The sequence below is a fragment of the Plectropomus leopardus genome, chromosome 11 (genome assembly GCF_008729295.1).
Source record: "Plectropomus leopardus isolate mb chromosome 11, YSFRI_Pleo_2.0, whole genome shotgun sequence".
Lineage (NCBI taxonomy): Eukaryota > Metazoa > Chordata > Actinopteri > Perciformes > Serranidae > Plectropomus > Plectropomus leopardus.
In genome coordinates, this window is record NC_056473.1 from 25502583 (window position 1) to 25519427 (window position 16845).

The following is a 16845-nucleotide window of genomic DNA, read 5'->3' on the forward strand; positions in this document are numbered from 1 at the left end:
ATTTAAATAAAGTTTTGTGTTGGAGTTTTGTTGTATCCCAAAATCTAAATTGACAGAAATATTTTCATTTTTTATTGTAAATCAATATCAGTTACAAATATTGGTTATCAGTCTCATAGTATTAGTAGTGCTAATAATCAGTATCGCTATCAGCCCTGAAAAACCAATATTGGCTGACCCTAGATCAGAATATCACATCACTTTACGGTGATGCAGCCTTTCAAACTCAAATCATCATCCTCGTTAATCATGATAAAAAAACTGAATTTAAAAGTAGGATTCCCTGTGACGAGTAAACTGACTTCTGTGTGTAAAATCAGCCGAGTGCAGTGCTGCTATTATTTTGTTTTGATGATTTTAATCAAATCATGCAGCTGTGCCCCACATGGATGACTGAGGTACCTGAGTCTGCGTGAAGATCTGAGCCTTCTGACACTCTCCAGGCTCGGGGCGAAGCTGGCCATGACGTGCTCCTCTGTACCGATCATCTGCACTATCTCCTGGTCACTCTCTACTCCCATACCCTGTGTGAAAGAGGATGTGACATGAGCATTAATCATTTAATATTTCATTTCTGAAACCACATAAGGAGCTGAAAGATGAGGTGAAATGCACACAGAGGAGATACTGTGGAACCAGAGGTGAGCCAGGAGGAGGCATGAGGAGGGGAGAGGTGTGTGTGTGTGTGTGTACAGAGAGGTGAACTGGGAGTCATAAGGTTGTCTGACATTTGCTTATGGAAATGTGAAGCTGTGGGAACTGATCCGTCCGTGCCACACTGGATCAGAGGTTTTTTCTGCAGCCAAACACGGAGAGGGACGGGGAAGAAGTCACCCAGGATATACAAGTGCACAGCAAACAGAGCGAGCGTGCAAACTGTGTCCTGCGGATAATCACTTCAGCTCCAAACACTCGACGCTCTCACAAGTTGACACGTTTTGGAGAGATTTGTCCTCAGAGGGGCGAGAAGTTAATGATGCCAGCTGGCTAGCTGACATTTTCATTGAGCGCAAAGAGCGACACATAAAAAATGAATCTGATGATGAATTACTGAAACTACTGACTTCAAAGGAACTTGCAACAAAATATATAAGTAAACACGTAATATTTATGAACAGTATCTACAGCTATCAGACACTTAGTTTTGAATTTTGAATTTTTTTTGAGAATTTTTTTTCAACCAAATTTAGACATATTTTTGGACAAATCATGATTTTCTTATTCAAGCACTGCAAGAGTAATAACATATATATGAGGTCCCACTCAGAGGTAGGTGTTATATAGCAATACAATGATTAGAGTGATTAGAGTGAGTTAGGTTTATCTACATTTTGCCGACAGATAATTGTAAGTATAAAGAAAAATACAGTATTAGGTTAAGTGGTAAGTTTAACTAACTATTTGTATCATCAGACTTTCACGCAGAAGAGCATGACTCATGCTGACAAAACCAATTTAAAAAGACTGATAAATGAAATTAAATAAAATGTTTGTGGCAATCAGACACACAGGCTAATATTTATAAAATTGAATTTAGGACATTTTGGGAGTTTTTAGGAACCTACGGACATTGTGTGAAATCATCTGTTATAAACAGTTCAGGGGGCTGAAGTAAAGCAAAGTGAAACATAAAAAGTTATCTAATCAGAATAAGTTACTTGAGAAACAAACAAAGCATCTGAGGGAACAACTTAATAAATAATAATAATAAATAAATACAAAATCACCCCAAATCATCTCGCTGTCTTGTAGCTCCCCCTACTGGAAGCTCGGTGAACTTGTGTCATTATCATCAACAGCTCTTGTACCTTAGATATGAGCTCATGCCTGTTTGTTTTTTAATGATGTTTTCTGCTTTTGTCCTTATGTCACATATTTTAAAATGTTGATTTCTACAATAAAAGGTTTGTTTTTTTTTTTTTTTTTAAAATACCTTGAATATGATGGCAATCGGGGCGTCCTCTGACAGCGTGTTGTGTCTCAGGTAGAATCTGCCTTGTTTGACAATCATGTTTGTTCTGCTTTTCTTCTCATGAGTGGAGCTGAAATTAAAGACAAGGTTTGAAAATAATCAGAGCTGATGAAGAAACAGAAGTTTTGACGAAGAAAAGTCAACTGTTTCACAATAATATATGAACCAGAGACTATTCACCCCCCATCAAATAAATCCAAGGAGGCTTTATCAGCATGGTCGATATATTATATATATATATATATATTATCTATATATATATATATATATATATATATATATACTTATATATATATATATATTCTCTGAATATTTGTAAAGTCAGTCACTGGATTAACGTTTAGTGGAGAAGTTGCTGCAGTACCTGGTAACGGAGGCTCCGACTGCACCCTTCCTGTCCTGCTCCACAATGATTCGATTCTTGGACAGCTGCTCTTGGATCAGAATTACTTTCTCTTGACCTTTTACAATGAAGTAACCCCCTGTGGAGAAATATAAGATACAAATCGCTATTACAGGCTTCCTGCAGCTTAAGGCACGGTAGACTTGGGAATTTTACGACTTTTTTTCAATGCCACTCAGAATCAAGTTTAAGACCAATCTTCCAACAACGAAAATTTAAGTAGGACAATTTTATTTTGCCTAAATGTTTATTCTAACATAAAACATGACTTTTTTGTCTGGTGAAGAAGGTAGATTATCTGTGTCAAATGTTTTAGAGGGGATGAATTCATAATAATTATAATAATAATTATTAAACTGTGTTATTGCTCCCATTCTGCGTCCCGCTTTGTGTACCTGGATCCAGAGGACACTCATTCAGTTTAGAAACTTCCATGGGCGTCTTTCCTGTGAGAACACAGTTTGAGCTTCGCAGCATGATCGGCATCCTGAGAAAAGCAGAGTTAAATACATTAATAACAAGTGTGTAATAATAGGATAATAATAATAAATTGCAGTGTCAGTGTTAATTTATTGTTTTGCTGCTGTGGCGGACAAAAAGATAAAACTGTGAACAAACAGTTTGACCATCATCACAAATGCTCCGGCAGGTAAAAGAGTTACGATAAGTGAAAGGAGACAGATGAGCCGGACTGATGAAATGGCTTTTTGGCATGTTAAATTTTGACCATAAAGTTCAGAGATTAAGCCACCTGGGCACACTGTCACACCGCGAGACACAAAAAGACAAAGCAACAATACCTTCCGATGGGAAGCGCATTGCGGATGATTCTCTGACTGCCACGAGTGTACTCGATATCCACTGTGATGGGTGCTGAGTAGGTCATGTCTCTGAGACGACACTGTGGAAACAAACAGGGATGATGTCTGAAGCGTTCTGACATTTATCGGCCAAAAGCGTTATTGCTCTTTCATGGAAAAAAGGTTGGTGAGGCGAGGTAACACTCTTAACTTTTTATTGATTCTGTTTGACTGCTACAAGCATTTTATTTCATTTCATTTCATTTTACTTTTCTTTGTTTCATTTCTGCCCCTCTGGGATGCATTTAAAAAAATGAAATAAAAAAGGAACAGACGTTAAATAAGTTTAAGATGAAGAAAAGGCTTTTGCTGAGTTACTGACAATCCTTATGTAAGGTTATTACTAAATAATGTTTATTTTGGTTATTATAAAAATGTGTATTTGTCAAAGGTCTCTCAAAGTTACAAACACATATAATGACTCTGTCTCTTTGATTATATTAAAATAAATAGAAACTTACATTTAAAAAAAAAAAAAGTTACATATGCTATCAGGGGTAACCGATCACAACATTTGGGTTATGGTATGGTAATGGTAAACTACAGCTACACAAACTGGGCTACCAACAATGGCTCGTAAAATGTTCTTTTTATTACACAACAAACTGAGCTCACCTCATGAGGAGATACTGGTCTGGTAACGTTGAAGCTTTCTTCAACATCAGGCATGCCAACGTAGATATTGAGGTATCTGGAACAGTTAAATATTTTAGACTCAAAACTGAATCTATAAGCTGCCCACAGACAAACATGCAGCATACAGGAGCGTTTGATTACTATTGTTTTAATGCAAACAATGAGACGTACTTTAGGTACCACATGGGATCAGCATCACTTGTGATCTTCTCGTTTGCTTTCATTATTTTCTTTATCTGGAAAACAAAACATGAACATGAACTTATTACCACGAAGACGCAGCTGTAAAAACTTTAGAGGTTCATGCTGGCATCGTGTTTTACCTCCACGTTGATGAAATAGTTGAATGAGTCGATGTGCTGCTTCACCAGTCCCTTCACCTGGAAAACAGGTTGTGTATGGTAAAATAAAATACAGATTGTGTGAGATTGATTAGTCTTATTATTTATTATTAGGTTGAATCAGAGGTGCGATAATATCAAACGGCTGAAGCTCTACCAGAACTTAAAAGAGCACTTGCAGAAGTGGCACAATTAGCTTCAGAGTTTGGCATCAACTTGTCCCATAAAGCCGCCTGTCCCAAAAATAAGCCTGTTGAATTCAATGATTTAAGCAAATAGTAGCCCGGCCAATAATTGAAGTTTTACTGAATATTTAATTTAATTTAATTTATGTATATGTAAAATGGACATATTAATGAACATCAGTACAAAAGAAAACAAAAGAATAATTCATACAGAGGACAAAAGTGCATCATCAGCAGCAAAGTAAACTGTATATGACATAAAGCGTGTGGCAAAATGCTTTATCTATGTGCAATGTGTAGAATTCAACACGTGTTGGTTGTGTACATACATCCTGGATCAGTGAATTTAAAAAAAGGAGCTACATCAGAGACATTAAAGAATCAGAGGTATTGATCCTCTCCTGCTGCCTGGAGTGTATCTAGACATTGAAGACTTAGCCAAAAACAGCAGGTGATTCATTTACGTCCAACACGTGCATAACAACAATCGTAGCGTCACACATCCATTCAACAAGAAACGACAATCAACATGTGAGGCGCGTGACAGAGGATTTACAGAGTAGATATAGTATAAAATTCAGTAAAATGTTTGGGATACACAGCAGGTGGATGAGGGTGCTCTGTTACCTTCAGGAAGGCTGGTAACAGTTTCCATTTTTCCTGTCAAAAAGAAATAATAACAATAAAACATCAGGTTTGCATGAACAACCGTTGAAGGCAATTTGCTTGGAAAATTTCTGCATTAAAGGCAATACGTTGCTAATTAAAATCTGACAACATGTTAATAAATGACATAGTCCAAAATAAAGTGAAACTGTCTGTAGTTTAGGTTCTTGTCGCCGTCCGCACCGAGCATAAACGTGTTTGTTATGATTTGTTTGTTTCCCTGCGCTGCTAGCATCAATGCTAGCTTCCCTGCGCTCGTGGTTTGAGTCTTTCCGTCTGTATTTACGTTATTGACTCACCGCTACAGTGTTGACAGGAGCCGCCAGCTCCTGAGGAGTCATGTCACAAAACTCTCCTCCGAGCAACTCCATTGTTATTCCTCCTGTTCAACAGAAAAGACATTAAACTCCGCTCAAACTGCCTCTGTTGACACACGGCACCGGAAGACGAGCCAAACGTGCGCCTCTCTGCTGTGTTCCGCTGAAAAGCGTCCGGGCGCGCGGAACCAAAGAAAGCGTTCCGCTTATTGTGATTTTTTTGATGCAATTTTTTTTTTTTTAAAGGAAATAATGGCCGCACTGTCAACTCAAGCGATTTTATTCCTGGATTAAAAAAAATGTAGTAATCACAAACTGTCTTACTAAAAACCTTTACCCCGAAAGACAAACCAAAAATGACATCCTACATACATCCTACATGTGGAGAAATGTAACTCTCCCTTCTTTAGTTTTGGTTGTTTCAGGTTAGATAAACTAACCTCATTTTCAGGGCTTAAGTTTCCAAAACATTACTGAAAATACCTGGTAAAATAATTTGGACATAAACCCTGCATAACCCTATAGACCATTATGTGTTTTAACAATATATTTCTATCTTCAACAGGAAACCACGTCAACTCTTTAACCCATTTAGACTGAACCCAATTATGTTACCAAAAATATTATGATGACAGATTTCCTCTGTAAATTGTTGATATATATTTAGATAGATAGATAGATAGATAGATTGATAGATAGATAGATAGATAGATAGATAGATAGAGATATTTAGGATACATCATAATGTGGGTTTTTTTTCTGTCACTTCCAATGGACGAAGAATCTGTGACAATATTTAAAAAAAGACAACAAATGGTCTTAACAGACATTTTTGGGACAAAAACATGAGATTATTTATTTTTCATGAATAATTAACTGATATCCATGAATAAAGTGGTGCATTAAAACAATAAGATGAATGTTCTGTGAACATAATCAATTTGATTCACTAACAATCAAACCCGAACAGTATTTCCCCGTTTAAACTGCATTTCTCCTTTACATTTTCTGCTGACATTCAGAAACATCGGCCATTCCAACGGATGACTATTTTTTTAAAAAATCCTGAATAAAAGCTGTAAATCTTTCATGATAGTTACATTTAAAGCTGTTTGAACACAAATTGTGTATTTTAAGTATACGAATAATAGACTGAAATGTTCCCTCTTTCCTCACGGTCGGCAGTACTTATTAAAAAAGGGCGTGGCCCCACTGCAGTCGACCTTAGATGAGGTGGAACACTGTGATTGGCTTACAGACATCAAATCAAATAATTCTGTGCTTTGAGGTGGAGTTGATAGACAGGCGTCATAGATGTAGACATCCTAGAAATGTTATGTCCATTGGAACGGACGGAGGATCTGAAAAGATTAAAATACTTTGGGCTGATATACGTTCTTGGACTGAGATTAAGGATAACCCTCGTTTGTTTGTTCTGGGCTTCTGAACATTATTACGATGTAAGTTTCAGGGGATCCTCCTCATCAGTGTCCGTGCTGTCGAACATGTCTGCTGTTGCTGCTGAGCAGCTTAGGGTACGCCGTCCCGAGGGAGCGTCCATGCCTGATGACCACCAGCTCCATCTGACACTGGTCGATGTTGACCAGCACTGTGGTGCTCCTCTCTGTGTTCATGAGGAAGATGATGGTGAAGAGCGCCATCTCAAACTCAGGGCTGGTCCCTATGAAGGCGCTGCCAACGGGCTTCACGATACTGTGCCAGCTGAACTGGAGGTTCAGAACGTGGTCGTCTTGATCGGGCTGTGGACGGATAATAAAAATAATAATAACAACAATAATACTTTTTAGTTACGGATGCCTTTCAAAGCACATAAGGACGCCTTACAAAACAGTTAAAAACAAGCAGCAATGCATCCACAAAAAATCATTAATATACAGTAATAAATTAATGTAATAACAAGACAAAATCATTGTCATAAAAACTAGGCATATATTCATTAAAATGAATTAATCAAGATGTGTGTGTCACCATAAAATCGGACTGAATTTGTCAGCTTAAACAGGTTTGTTTTCAAAGGGGACTTGAAGGAGGACAGGGTGTCAATATGTCGAATTTCTTTTATTTCTCACCTTTTTCCTCTTAAGATGCAGCAGTTAATATATTAAGCACGGTATTTATCAGTTTAGCAGTTTCTTTTTTTTTTTATTAGACCTGACACTTTAAATCAACAGACACTGGGATGGAATAGATTAAATATCACATGTTTGAGATGCCCCACAGTTCACACAGCAGCCTGATTGTTGTTTTATGACAAAACAACAAAATAGTTTTTTTTTCCAGAATTCAACTTTTTTTTTCCCACATAAAGCCAGAAAAAACAACCCTAACCCTCAAATTTGCAAAGTTTGTCCAAAATATTTCTTAAGAATCAAACTGAAAATATAATTCTACATTTTGGGATCTGAATAAGGAATTTGACCAAAAGATTGATACCGTTCTCATTTGTGTACAGTAAATATAAATCTACAGCCTGTTAGCTTAGCTTAGCATAAAGACCAGAGACAGTTGAATCTGTCCAAAGGTAACAAACGCACTAATTCAATATGTTATACCTCGTTTGTTTAATTTGCACCAGCTGAGAGCAGCAGCTTCCTTTTGTTTCAAGACTTTATGCTAAACTAAGGTAGCTGGCTGCTGGCTGTAGCTTCATATTTTCAAAGTATTGAGGTGTTACTGTCTCCCTTCAAAAACATTAGACATGACCGTTAGCAGAATCAAGGAACAAAGACAGAGACAACAGGTTATATTGATACACAGAGAAATGCAGCTGTTATACTCACCAGGTCATGGTCTCTGGCCTTGTATCCTTTGTAGTCCAGGTGGCTGTTTTTTTCTTGCAGGTAGAACTGGATCCAGTTATGAAAACCGATGATTTCGGTTCCAGATTTTGTCTCTCCAACAAACACATGCTCGAATCCACAGGAGTCCAGTCTGGTGAATGTTTACAGCACAAAATAACACATGGATGCCTCACACACAGAAGATCTATACAATCAGCACAGTTTTAAGGTGGTTCTTAAGGGCTCTATAGTTATGGCCCAAAACATGCTGTATTAGGTGTCCATGACCTTCGACAATCAGATTCATATCAGGTCATTCTTAAGTCCACGTGGACTTTTGTGCCAAATTATAGGAGACTTCCTCAAGGCCATCTTCAGATATTGCATTCACAAAAATAAGATAGATGCAAGGTGTTGTTGAAATATCGCTTTTACAAGAATGAGACTAATGCAATGTCACCGTGACCTTTGACCACCAAAATCAAATCAACTCATCTTTGAGTCTACTCGAACGTCTGTGCCTAATTTGGAGAGATTCCCTCAACGCGTTACTGAGATATCATGTTCACAGGAATGAGACTGACAAGGTCACAGTGACCTTGAACTTTCGACCTTCGATCACCAAAATCAAATCAGTTCATCCTTGGATCCAAGTGGATGTTTGTGTCAAATCTGAATTAATTCCCTGAGCTCTTCTTGAGATACCAGATTCACAAGAATGAGACAGACAAGGCCACAGTGACCTTTAACCTTGACCTATGACCACCAAAATCAAATCATTTTATCCTCGAGTCCAAGTGGACGTTTGTGGTAAATTTGAAGAAATTCCCTCAAGGTGTCCATGAGATATCCTGTTTACAAGAATCCTACTGACAACCTGAAAACAATGGCTGAAAGCATTTTATAAATCAAATTTTTGAAAAAATCACAGTAAATCCCGTCATTGCTGTCTGTGCACAAACTGTTCGACAAATAGACTTAACGATCTGATGTTTGGGCGTCTCACCCCGTGTTTCTCTGTCTGTGGTAGAGGTGGAACCAGATCAGACGCAGCTGACTCTTAAAGAGCATCACGTTGGAGTTGGACTTTCCTTTGCTCACCAGGTACTGATGAGCTCGCTGTGGACAAATCACACTTATAAAATACACATCAATGCAAACCCGACTCTGGATACCAAAACAGACAAAAACATCATTCATATTCAGATGCATTTAAGCATACAGTTATTTTAAACTTTATCCAAAAAAAATGTAATTATTTATTGATTTTTTTGCATCTTGCAGAATTTTCAAGAATATTCCAACTATCTGAGATAAAAGTATCAGAAACATGTTTTAAGATCATATCAACCTCAACTATTTTTGGGGAAAAGCTTGTATGGGATTTTGCTAACACTCATTGAGGACCTACTTCAGAGTGTATTGTAACAATATTTAGAACAATACTGCTCTTGTTTACATAGCACTTATATTATTTGAAAAGCAACTTTATATTATAGTAAATTGACATTTTACTGCAGTGATTTTATTTATTTTATTTTTTTCTCCATGACCTCTTTCAAATGTTGTTATATTTATTGTTTGTGTATGTTTAAAAAAAAAAAAAGTGTCACACTTTAACAGGGTTTCTGCAGCTTAAGGCAAGTGAGATTCAAGTCTTTTAAGGACTTTTTAAGGCCCATTGGAACGAAAATTAAAGAAAAAAATTAACCGGCATCAATCACGTAGGGTTAGGAAGAATTTTGCCCAAATACTTATCGTAACATAAACTTTTGGTGATGTTGATGTGGAGGCATTTGAGATATTTTTTAAAGTTACTGTTAACTTTGAGATTTTACAATACAACAGCAGAAAAAATAGATTCATAAAGTCATTTTCTCCATGTCTTCATATTCTTAGGACTTATTACAGATGAATATAACACATTTTAATACCAATCAAGGCCTTAATTTTTACATTAAAAGAGATGGTAACTGTACTTCACTGCACTATTGTGTTTGAATGTGTATGTGACAAAACCTCTTATATTTTTAAAAAAGTTCAAGTCACAGATGGAGTCAAATACTAAACTGTAAATGTCCTCTGGAGAAGACTTTTGTCCCGATGTCAAACTGCAGCCATCAGGTCCATCTAACAAACAAGCCTTTCTTCCAAATACAACAGGAACTGCACGGCCACATTTTTCCACTGATCCTCTTCGGGGAGCTCAGTTTGGGCCAACGCAGCATTCCTCAGCTGCACACAGATGTTTCACATGTTTTTTTCTCTCTAACATCCTGAAATAATGTGTTCAGCGCCGCAGTGAGGCAGGAAGAGACGAAAACCCCTCTGGAGTTCAGCTGCTGTCTCAAAACATATCATACCGACACCTAGAAATATGGGTTCCAAAATTGTTCTTCCAGAAAAGGTTTTGAGGTTTCTTTTTTTGACGAGGCTTAATTGTAAGACTCAATTTAATACATTTTATTTCCCATCTTTGCTGAGCAACAGTTTTGTGTGAAAGGAATTAAAAGCCTGTCTCATATAGCAGCCTGTCCCAAATGAAGTTTTATGGTAACTGTTCAGATGTAAATGGGTTGTTAGATGCAACTGGTTGTAACACGTCAAACATACCTTCATGACTTCTGTCTCTAAGACGGCATCCAGGAAGAGATTAATCTCCGTCTGCTCCTCTGTTGTGACTCGCTCAGTCACGCCTGTCGACCGCTCATAGTTGTCCAGGAGTTTCATGAATCCTGAGGGCACAGAAATCACATTCATCACAGTGAGGTCTGACAGCGAGCTGGATTTTTAGACCTAAAAAAAAAAGGAGGAAAACTAGACACTTACGTGAGACGGTGGTTATGTTCTTCAGTTTGTTCTCGTTGACGTTGGAGAACAGGGGCAGTGAGGCGTGATCTGGAACAACGTGGCTGCCCTGGTTTACAAAGCCAGCTCTGCCCTGGACAGTTTAAACACAGAGTGTGTATCTTTGTAAAAACAGAGGACCGGTGCTGTCTGAATAAGAGCAGACTTACACACCTGAACAGAGATTGTGTAGTCTACAGCAGGTGTTAAACGATTCACATCCAGCCTCCACAGCTCATTGAAAAGATTGGATAGTTCCTGGTTTACAGCTGGTCTGTTAGGAAAAATTCAGAAAACTGATCTTTCTTTTTAACTCAACAAACAGAATAACTCATGAAAATGTTCTTCTTGGCTGCTGTACCTTGATGCATTCAGTCCACTGAGAAAAACACAACAAGAAGGGCAAGAACTCCACAGACCCTGCACACGGCACATTTTGACACATTTTTATCACAGTGGAAATTAAAAAAAAAACAACTCGACTTTCTCTCAACTAATTTGGTCTGTTGTCAAAAAATAAGAAAAATGATATTGTTATACAGTCATTAAAAGACTAAACTGAACTTGTCTAAAGGAAGGTCGTTCATTTTTAGATGAATTCAGATTAGTTTAAAAATAAAGATTAAAAATAAAATACACACCTTGCAGCCATGATGCTTCTTGCAAGTTTCCACTCCTGCAGTGAAATGCTCTGTTTGACTTAAAGTCCAGTCTCCACCCACTGCATGTCCTGCAGGCGCAGGATCGTGTCTGTTTACTGAGCACGGGCAAAGCTGAGTCATGTGCACAGCCACCAGAGGGCGCTCTGACTCACTGATTTGAGATATTAGACCTTTAATGATCCCCAAAGGGGGAATTCAGGTGTTTGCAGCAGCAGGAAGACATAAATATATTGCAGATAAATAGAAAGGAAAATATACGGGGCAGAAAAAGGAATAAATAAAATAATAAGTATATACAACTAGTATAGAGTAGAAGTTAAAATATGAATTATACAAGACATAAAAGGAAGTGCAGAGAGAGATGAAAAAAAATACAAAAAAAGAATAATAAGATATTAAGTATAGACAACTAGTATAGAGCAGAAGTTAAAATATGAGAGGAATTCAAAAAATAAGAAAATAAGTAAAATAATAAATATATAAAACTAGTATAGAGCAAAGTTAAAATATGAGAGGAATTCAAAAAATAAGTAAAATAATAAATATATAAAACTAGTATAGAGTAGAAGCTAAAATATGAGAGGAAAAAAATACAAAACAGGATAGATAAACTATTAAGTATATTCAACTAGTATAGAGTAGACGTTAAAAAATATGAATTACTCAAGACAAATGAATACAGATAGAGGAAAAAATACAAAAAAACAATAAATAAAATATTAAGTATATACAACTAGTAGAGGGTAGAAGTTAAAATATGAGAGGAATAAATACAAAAAATAAATAAATAAAATAAAATAATACATATATACAACTAGTATAGAGTGGATGTTAAAATATGAATTATATAAGAGCATTAAAGGCACAGCTATGAGCTAAAGTGATAATTTACTAATGTTAACCAGATGTCCTGTCCAGTCTCTGTTTCCAAAAGTTTGAATCATCTAATGTAGTTGTGAAATCTGAAATCATAATTGATATATTGAGATGGAATCAGGTTGATATATTTCATTTTATTGCCTAAATCTGTAGTAAAGAGATCACATTATAGACTCTTTAGCAGACATATTTTTAAGACAAAAATTTTACTTTTTTCATTATTTAGCAATTTCCCATCATCTATTTTTTCCTCTGGGTTAAAGACTTTTGACAAATCCAAACTGATTTAAATTACTTTATTGATCTTAGAAATGGATAAACGTAAAAAAAAAAAGAAAAGAAAAGAGAAAGACAGAGAGAAAAACCCCAAAACACAGTTTAACTTCTCATTTATGGTCGAGGGTTGCAATGTGACATTATTATTTTGAAAAAAACCTGACTTTATCTCACAAATCTGAATACACCACGATGCTTTTCCAAAAATAACTCTGTGTCAGCCGACAGACATTTTCCATTAAAAATCAATTCATGGTAAAAAATAAAATAAACAAAAAGCTCTTGTATAAATGTGATGAATTCAAATATCATGCATTGATATTAATCAGACTTTGTACTGTATGATGTATTGGTGCAAATACTTATAGAATAGTACTGCTGAGCTAAAACCTTTAAAATGTTCAGCGTAGGATAAAACATATGACAATTCCCATGTAATTAGCGGGGTTTAGTTCTGTAGAAAACATAGCAGCTGTTTCGGAGTTTTTAATTTACACCAACCTCTAAATATCGGAGAAATCTTCTCAGCATATTACTTCTTTTTTTTTAATATTTCTACAGTCAGAAGGCAATTAAAAAGACATATATTAAAATCTATATTGGCATATTTTGATGTCTTTTTTTCCTGCTGGTCGACACATCTGTTCTATTATAAATAGAAAGGTGCCAGAACACAACTACGTACAAAATATCTCCAGAAACCAGCTGGCAGGCAAGCAGTGGTGTTGCCCCAAATGTTCCCTGTCATCAGACGACAGTCATGGAGACGAAGTTCAGGAGTGATAGTGGCTACTGGACTGCAGGCTTTCACGACACCATTGTTTAAAACTGAAAAAAACAAAAGACACTAATACTTTTGGCTCATCTCTGAATGTAACACTAAAAAAAAGAAAAGTGGGAGCATTTTGGGGGATTTGTTGAGACAAGTCTGTGTGCGAGTGGAGAGGGTTGGCACAGGGTTTCGTTCACAGCAGGACCAGGTCTCGTGGTGCTGACGGTCTCAGGCGTTGGAGTCCTCATCTGTCACACTGAGGTTCGGTGAATTTGAAGCCTCTTTGAAGAATTCGTCGTCTTTCAGCATGCTCTGGGAAAAGGCACAATGCAGAAAAAATATATTAAGCTCACAAAACAATGTTATCAATGACTACAATGTGTTTATGTGTCCGTGTCACCGTTCAGGACCTTCTGTAAACGAAGTGAAAGTGAATTTAGTGTGTCCATCTCCGCTTTTGTTAGTTAAAATGGTGCATAATCTGGCACAAAGTGAGGCATACGTGGGTTGTGTTTAGTCCATTTATTCATGAACGGCATTTTGTGCGTGTAACATGAATTCAACCCATCAGAGTATCATCTCCTCTATCTTTTAAAAGCCAGGGCCCAGTTGCTCAAAAGTGATCTGATCGTATTTTAGCTATCCCATTGGATCACATCTTGAATAAAGGTTGTTCAAAAGAAAAAACTGATTTTGAAATTGGATTAAATCACCGAATCCAATCTTGATTTTGATCTGCAAATCTTTGTCCTATATGTGCACTTTGTTTATGCATTCAAGTGATAAAGCAGGTAAAGTAGAAATTATGCTACTACTACCTATTAAACTTTTCAGTACATATATATATATATATATATATATAAATACACACACATGTTTTCTATTTATTTTTTCTATTTAGTTATGTTTTATGCTATGTTTTCCAGCTTGAGGACCCTTGTGGACTGGATGAATTGTGCATTTGGACAGATCTCTGCAAGTGCGGTGAAGTCCGGAAATTTGGATTTAGAGTCCATATATTCTCACCGTTAGGTTTTGAATGCCCTCGGAGAAAGCTCCAATCTGTCTCACAGTTCCCTCAGAGTCCTCCATCTGTGAAACGAGACGCAGCTTTCAAACTCAATAAACTGAGACCCCTAATGTAAACACTGAACATGAACAGATACTTCTACTGAGTGAACGTCTTGTAAAAAAACAGTCACCTTCCAAACAACAGTGGTGACAATGTACACACACACACACACACACACACACACACACACACACACACACACACACACACACACACACACACACAGAGATTTCAGAGACACTGTACATTAGGTACATGATTGTTGATGTTGTAAGTTTTCATAAAAATCATCTTTGAACAGACACTTTGAAGAAGGAGCTCACCTGTTCCAGCCTGTCGAGGTCGTCCTCGTAGATTTGGAGCTCGAAGCCTTTCTGAAAGCTTCGTCCCTTTGGCATCTCCACATCCATCGGACACACGTACTCCTCGTTATCATCCTGCTTTTTCTTCCTCAGACTGCCAAAGTTACCGAATGACAGTTTCCTTGGCTGGTATGAACGAGGAGAGAGAACATAAAGAAATTCAGTATTTCAGTTTTATATTGCTGCATTTAGATTTGCAAACTGGAATGTACATATCCATCAGGGTTCCCTTAAAAACTTTAAGAGGTCATTGAAAGGTAATTTAAAGATGTTTTGTTAGATATATAGAGTCTGCATAGTTGCATTCAAGCCTATTAAGCCTTGGAGTAGTCTCTTATTTCAACTGAATTTATTGCTTATAAGAATGTACATTTCCGTCATCACATCATTATGTAAAACCCAAAGTTTTGATTTTCTTAGATATTTATTAACCCGGTAACCTTTTTAACTACTATAAGAGAAGTGGAGCACTATTTAGAAACACCGATAATCTTCATTACCTTGACCTTAGTGGTGGCAGTGAGCAGAGTGTAGTCTGGGTTTTCAAGACACTCCTGTTTGAGCTGCTGAGCCTCTGAGCCAATGAGCAGGTTGAAATGTGTGGCGAGGTGGCGGCGCAGCAGCGTCTTGTTGGGGGGGATGTTCAGCAGCAGAGCCATGGTCTCCACGTTGAACCGTGGCTCCAGAACCTGAAGGAAGAGGAGATGTATTAGGTGCGGATACTTTTAGGAGAGAATTTCTGTTTTGAGAAACCTCGGACTGTCTCACCATCAGGCCTCCGTGCACGCCGCTGCCTCTCAGGTTGGGAGCGTACTCAGCGAGGTCCACAGACCGCAGCCACTCCATCACCCGATGGTTGGTCCATTGGGAAATCTCTGCTGGAGAAATGTTGTTCTGTGGGCAGAAAACGCAGAGAAAAGATGAAGAAAATGCAAAGTTATAAACCGGGTACCTCCAGGGTTCTCAAAGTTAAATTTAAGACTTTTCAAGACCTTTTTAATACCACCTAGAATTAAATTTAATGCCAACGTCAAGGCCATATGCATTAAGAGTTCAAACACTTCTCAGTGGCCTCACATGCTGCCTTTTGGTCACAACAAAAACTCCTACTATAATTTAAGCTCAGTAAGTAGGTAGAAAAATAACTGAAATATTTTACACACAGTGGCTTTGCAAAGTTTGACTGCTCTTACAAAATTGAAAGAAGAACCTAAAAAAGTCCAAACCTTTCTCAATGACCTCATATAGTGGCTTTTGATCAGTGTGTGTGTGAATGAAAACCACGACCATCACAGACAGTCTGATGATAACAGCCAGAACACAGTACGATGCATAATAAGCAACATCACTGTGAGAGGACAAGCAAAAAGATTAAGACCTTTGTTGACCAAATTTAAGGCTTTGCTGATGAATTGAAGACTTTTTAAGGCCTGAAATTTGAGAATATTAAATTCAAGGCTTTTTAAGACAGCTGGTCATTGCAGAAGAACAGGCTGCTCATTCCTAAATTGACAGTTAAGGTGAACGTACCTCGTCAGATGGCCTCCGACGCAAGCAGTTGGGCTCATAGTTGTTGAGTCGGAGCACTTGGATGGCTCTCTTGATACTGAGGTGATGCAGGACACTTCCTACTTTCAGCGAGAGCAGGTCATCCTGAGGGACAAAGTTAGACATTAGTGACTTACTGAAGCAGCAGAGAGAGATTTATTATCCATTTACAGGAGCTATTTGTTCTATTTTTCAAGCCATATGCATTTGGTGTGAACAGTATTACTAATCTCAAAACCCTATTTC

The 16845-nt window shown here is 37.3% G+C and overlaps 3 protein-coding genes across 9 annotated transcripts in view; all 3 read right to left on the reverse strand.

Moving 5' to 3' along the window:
• polr3b (polymerase (RNA) III (DNA directed) polypeptide B) overlaps window positions 1-5537 on the reverse strand; it is a 28619-nt gene extending 23082 nt beyond the window's left edge. The window contains 11 exon segments of the mRNA XM_042495726.1: window positions 403-440; window positions 443-524; window positions 1934-2042; window positions 2337-2454; window positions 2771-2862; window positions 3176-3276; window positions 3851-3926; window positions 4043-4107; window positions 4195-4251; window positions 5025-5057; window positions 5363-5537. Of these exon segments, the coding sequence (XP_042351660.1) occupies window positions 403-440; window positions 443-524; window positions 1934-2042; window positions 2337-2454; window positions 2771-2862; window positions 3176-3276; window positions 3851-3926; window positions 4043-4107; window positions 4195-4251; window positions 5025-5057; window positions 5363-5434 (843 nt within the window). The 5' untranslated portion in view covers window positions 5435-5537.
• A 672-nt stretch (window positions 5538-6209) lies between these two features.
• On the reverse strand, window positions 6210-11680 carry endouc (endonuclease, polyU-specific C). The gene is given in 9 exon segments (XM_042496093.1): window positions 6210-7140; window positions 8182-8332; window positions 9188-9300; window positions 10795-10916; window positions 11011-11122; window positions 11203-11302; window positions 11390-11418; window positions 11421-11448; window positions 11670-11680. Coding segments are annotated over 9 exon segments (942 nt in total). The 3' UTR covers window positions 6210-6864.
• A 1327-nt stretch (window positions 11681-13007) lies between these two features.
• Window positions 13008-16845, reverse strand: part of ppfibp1b (PPFIA binding protein 1b) — a 31933-nt gene continuing 28095 nt past the window's right edge. For all 7 annotated transcript variants that reach the window (XM_042495582.1, XM_042495580.1, XM_042495579.1 and 4 more), the window contains 6 exons: window positions 16582-16704; window positions 15820-15945; window positions 15552-15740; window positions 15013-15177; window positions 14644-14709; window positions 13008-13929 (listed from right to left, as the gene is read on the reverse strand). In XM_042495582.1, the coding sequence (XP_042351516.1) occupies window positions 13846-13929; window positions 14644-14709; window positions 15013-15177; window positions 15552-15740; window positions 15820-15945; window positions 16582-16704 (753 nt within the window). In that variant the 3' untranslated portion in view covers window positions 13008-13845. The remainder of the gene's footprint in view (window positions 13930-14643; window positions 14710-15012; window positions 15178-15551; window positions 15741-15819; window positions 15946-16581; window positions 16705-16845) is intronic.